Source organism: Sus scrofa, unplaced genomic scaffold (genome assembly GCF_000003025.6).
Source record: "Sus scrofa isolate TJ Tabasco breed Duroc unplaced genomic scaffold, Sscrofa11.1 Contig1409, whole genome shotgun sequence".
NCBI lineage: Eukaryota > Metazoa > Chordata > Mammalia > Artiodactyla > Suidae > Sus > Sus scrofa.
In genome coordinates this window covers 23,629-27,971 of record NW_018084870.1, presented here as the reverse complement: position 1 = coordinate 27,971, position 4,343 = coordinate 23,629, and the positions used below count along the sequence as shown (strand labels likewise).

General features: G+C 39.5%; 1 protein-coding gene across 1 annotated transcript; it reads left to right on the top strand.

Moving 5' to 3' along the window:
• The first annotated feature begins 2,529 nt into the window (after positions 1 to 2,529).
• Positions 2,530 to 4,012, top strand: LOC100517579 (olfactory receptor 4C46-like). Its single transcript, XM_003124180.3, has one exon. The coding sequence runs from the start codon at positions 2,535 to 2,537 to the stop codon at positions 3,447 to 3,449; it is 915 nt and encodes a 304-aa protein (XP_003124228.2). The 5' UTR covers positions 2,530 to 2,534; the 3' UTR covers positions 3,450 to 4,012.
• The last annotated feature ends 331 nt before the right edge of the window (positions 4,013 to 4,343 follow it).

Below are 4,343 nucleotides of genomic sequence, written 5' to 3'. Positions count from 1 at the left end.
TGCTTTCTGAATAGACTTTCTTTTTCCCATTTTATGCTCTTGCCTCCCTTGTCAAAGATGAATTGACCATAGGTGTCAGGGTGTATTTCTGAAATGCACAGTTTTAAATTAGAATCACTCACACTGTATCTGGACTAGTGAGGGTCAGGTTTTTCATGCCTCCACACAGAAGGCATTCACCAAGAGACAAAGTAATAGGCAGGAAATAGATTTATTAAAATACGATGATCATGAGATATTCGAGCAAGAAGGCAAGGGGGCTCTGCCCCAAGGATTTGGTGGGCTACAGTGTTTTTCACCCAAAGGAAATGGGGGTTGGAAAAAATACTGCCTCTTTCTCTTTCTTTGGGTAGTAACTCCTCCTTTGTATCTGGTCATGGTGCTCATTTAAATCAGCAGAAAGGCAGTCCTCAAACTCCTGCCCTTGGTCTGAATCTGAATGCAGACCTCACCCAATGACCTGAGGTATATCTCATGCCTCCACAAGTCAAGCAAGCCTGCCTTGTTCTGATGGCCTTCTTGAGCAGTTAGTAACTTACAGTGATCTCCCAAAGTCCCCTAGGCACTCCTTTCTATATACAGTCATTTTTGGGGGGATTTCTACAATCACCTCCATACCGATCATTTCCATACACTGCAATTTTGCCACCTTGCTGTGCGCATAACATTCAGTTTTCTTAACAGTCCAGGCTTAGATAGAGAAAGGGGCTCTTGGTTAGGTTAGGTTACAAGTGTAGAGATAATCCTCTTCCCATTCAATTCAATATAAACAGATCTCTGCAGATACTTGCTTCTAAAACAAACCTTTCTATCAAAGCTGATAATTAATTCCTAGGAGAGAAAGCAGCAGCCATGAGACAAGGTCCCTGAAGCGTATGGAAATCTTTTTAAATGTCTTCTCGACAAGGGCAAGGTGAAAATGAGTTTGATTGCCATTCACCTCTCCAGAACCAGCTTCATCATGGACAGAGTGAACTTTTTGACCTCTACACTATCTGCCTCTTGCCCTACAGAACCAGACCCATTTATTTAAGATCACTTCTTCATAGCCTTTCAAAGGAATCCATTCTAAATGCAAATGAGGAATGATGTTTCCAACAGAGTTTCTGTGAAGAACTTTTGAAGCTTTAGGAAAGGTGGGAAGATTTAGGCTTATAAGAACTCTTCCTTTTTGAATCAAGTTTATTGACGTATACTCGACATGCCAAAAACTTGGCACATATTCAATGTATATGATTTCTTAATAATTATTTATTTGATAGTGAGTTATATGAATAAGCTCTTTCCAAGTCTGACATATATTTTATATTTAGAATGACTTATGACAAGAAGCAGCCAGTTTAAAAAAGTAATTGGTTTTGTATACCCCAACACATCAAGACCATCTAAGACAACTAAGGTAAGTTTTTCAATAGTGCTGACCCTTGCTAAAGATTGTTCCTTACCATACACAGGGCTCATTTTTCAATACTTTTCAGGTATAGTAATAGAGTATTTCATCCTCTCTTCAACTGCTGAAAAGATCATTTATAAAAGTATTAACCTTAATTTGACAGTTGAAAATTTTGAGGCTCATAGAAATAAAGCCAATGATAAGACCCAACTCTCTGATATCAGACACCATATTCTGCCATTAGATATCTCCTCATTCAACTATTATATGTAGTCTACTACTGGGGTTCTGGGGTTTGCTTTCTACCCCTTTACTGGACTTCAGGCATTTCATCCAAGATTCACAAAGGTCTTCAGTAGAATAATATCCAAGGTACCTCTTATTCAAATTCCTATCCATCCTTTCACTCACATTCTCAATAACCTTCCATGGTTCCTCATTTCCTAGATACTAAAGCAAAAATTCTGCAGCTTTGCAATGATAGATTTTTATGCCCAACTTCTACCTGCTTTTCAGAGTTAGGTGCCAATATGTGGGCTGTGTGCTATGTACTATGTCAAATTAGACTCAATCCCTCAGGATGATGAAGTGTACACAGGTGGCCTCCTGTGTATACTCTTAAGAAAGACTTTACTTAGAAGATAATTTAAATTATCTATACTCTTATGAAAGACTTTACCTGGGAGATAATTTAAATTATCTTTATGAACTCACAATCTTTTTTTCCAACACACACATATACACACACAAACACACACTAAAAGAATTCAAGACTTGGGAGATCCTGTTGTGGCAGAATGGAAGGGAATCTTGAGGATGCAGGTTTGATCCCTGGCCCTGCTCAGTGGGTTAAGGATATGGTGTTGCTGTGAGCTGTGATGTAGGTCACAGACACGGCTTGGATTTGGTGTTGCTGTGGCATAGGCTGGGAGCTGTAGATCCAATATTACCCCTAGCCTGGGAACTTCCATACGCCACAGGTACAGCCCTAAAAAACAAACAAACAAAGAAAAAGAATCCAAGACTTAATAGAATTTAGAGACTTATTATATGGTACAATGGGAAGTGTACCAAAGTCAAGGTGGCATTCATAAAAATGGTTTTCTTTTCAGGTAATGCAATTAACCATCACATGATATACATGGAGAATAGGAACAATGTGACAGAGTTTGTTCTCCTGGGGCTCACACAGAATCCAGAGATGCAGAAACTCTTATCTGCTGTGTTTTTTGTCATCTATATTATCACTATGGTAGGAAATGTGCTCATTGTGGTCACCATCACTGCCAGCCCATCCCTGGGGTCCCCCATGTACTTTTTCCTGGCCCATCTCTCCTTCATTGATGCCTGCTATTCCTCTGTCATTACCCCCAAAATGATTATAGATTCACTCCATGGAAAGAAGACCATCCTGTTTGATGAGTGTATGACCCAAATCTTTGGGGAACATTTCTTTGGAGGTGCTGAGGTCATCCTGCTGACTGTGATGGCCTATGACCGCTATGTGGCCATCTGCAAGCCTTTGCACTACATGACTATCATGAATCGGCGAGTGTGTGGCCTGCTGGTGGGAGTGTCGTGGGTGGGAGGCTGTCTTCATGCAACCATACAGATCCTCTTCATCTCCAGATTACCCTTCTGTGGTCCTAACGTCATAGATCACTTTATGTGTGATCTGAACCCTTTGCTGGAACTTGCCTGCACTGATACCCACACTCTGGGGCTCTTTGTTGCTGCCAACAGTGGCCTCATCTGTCTTTTAAACTTCCTTTTCCTGCTGGTCTCCTATGTGGTCATTCTGTGCTCCCTCAGGACCTACAGCTTGGAGGCGAGGCACAAAGCCCTCTCCACCTGCATCTCCCACATCACAGTGGTTGTCTTATTCTTTTTGCCTTGTATATTTGTGTACCTGAGACCTGCAGGTACTTTATCAATTGACAAAGCAGTTGCTTTATTCTACACTACCATAACCCTCATGTTAAATCCCTTAATCTATACCTTGAGAAATGCCCAGATGAAAAATGCCATTAGGAAATTGTGTGTCAGGAAAACTTAGGTGACAAATAAATATGACTTGGGCCCAACATTGATTTACCTGAGGCTATGGTCAAAAGACTGTCTCAGCAAGGAATATTTATGGGATAAAGAAATCAACTAACTGTTATGAATCATATCCCCTGCATTGAGTGGAGCAGAAATAGGTGCAAGAAAATAGAGAATAACATAATGTGGGGCCACTCTTTTCATATTTAGAAAATTCTACCACAATGGAAGGATTTTAGAAGAATCTTAGAAGAATTTTAGAAGAGCCTTACTAGATTAAAGAAGATACATGGATTCATATGTTAGCCTTCTAATAACAAATTAAATAATTAAATTTTCCATTATTGGGCAGCATTCTCTGTAATACTCCAAGCACGTATACAGTTAATATTATCATTTTTCAAGTGAGAAAACTGGTATCAAGGGGAAGATATCAAAAAAGATACACTGGAGAGCCAGGAAACTGACTGATTTCCTATATCATGCCCTGAACTGTCAAGCAATGATGATAGCAAAATCAGACAACTATACTAGTTATCATTTATTGAGACAGGGCCTGTGCTGAACACAATGTACATATTCATTTATTATCTCTCACTAAAAATTGAGTGATCTTTCATTAATAACTGTGCTTGTGTGAGTGCCTGTAACATTAGAGTAAGTAACTATTTGGGGCTATAAAAGCATTGGCCCTACTTATCTCTGAGGGTGAGACATTGAAGGTTATATAGACCATCTCCACATTACCTTGTAGGCTTCAGGACCATTATGTATTGCTCATATCACCCATGCTATGTAGGTAACACATCAGAAAGAGTAATGATTCAAATAGAAGAATATTTTGATATCAGAAAGGGATTTAAATATAAACTACTTGCCTGCAACATAACAATCTTTTCTACAAGGT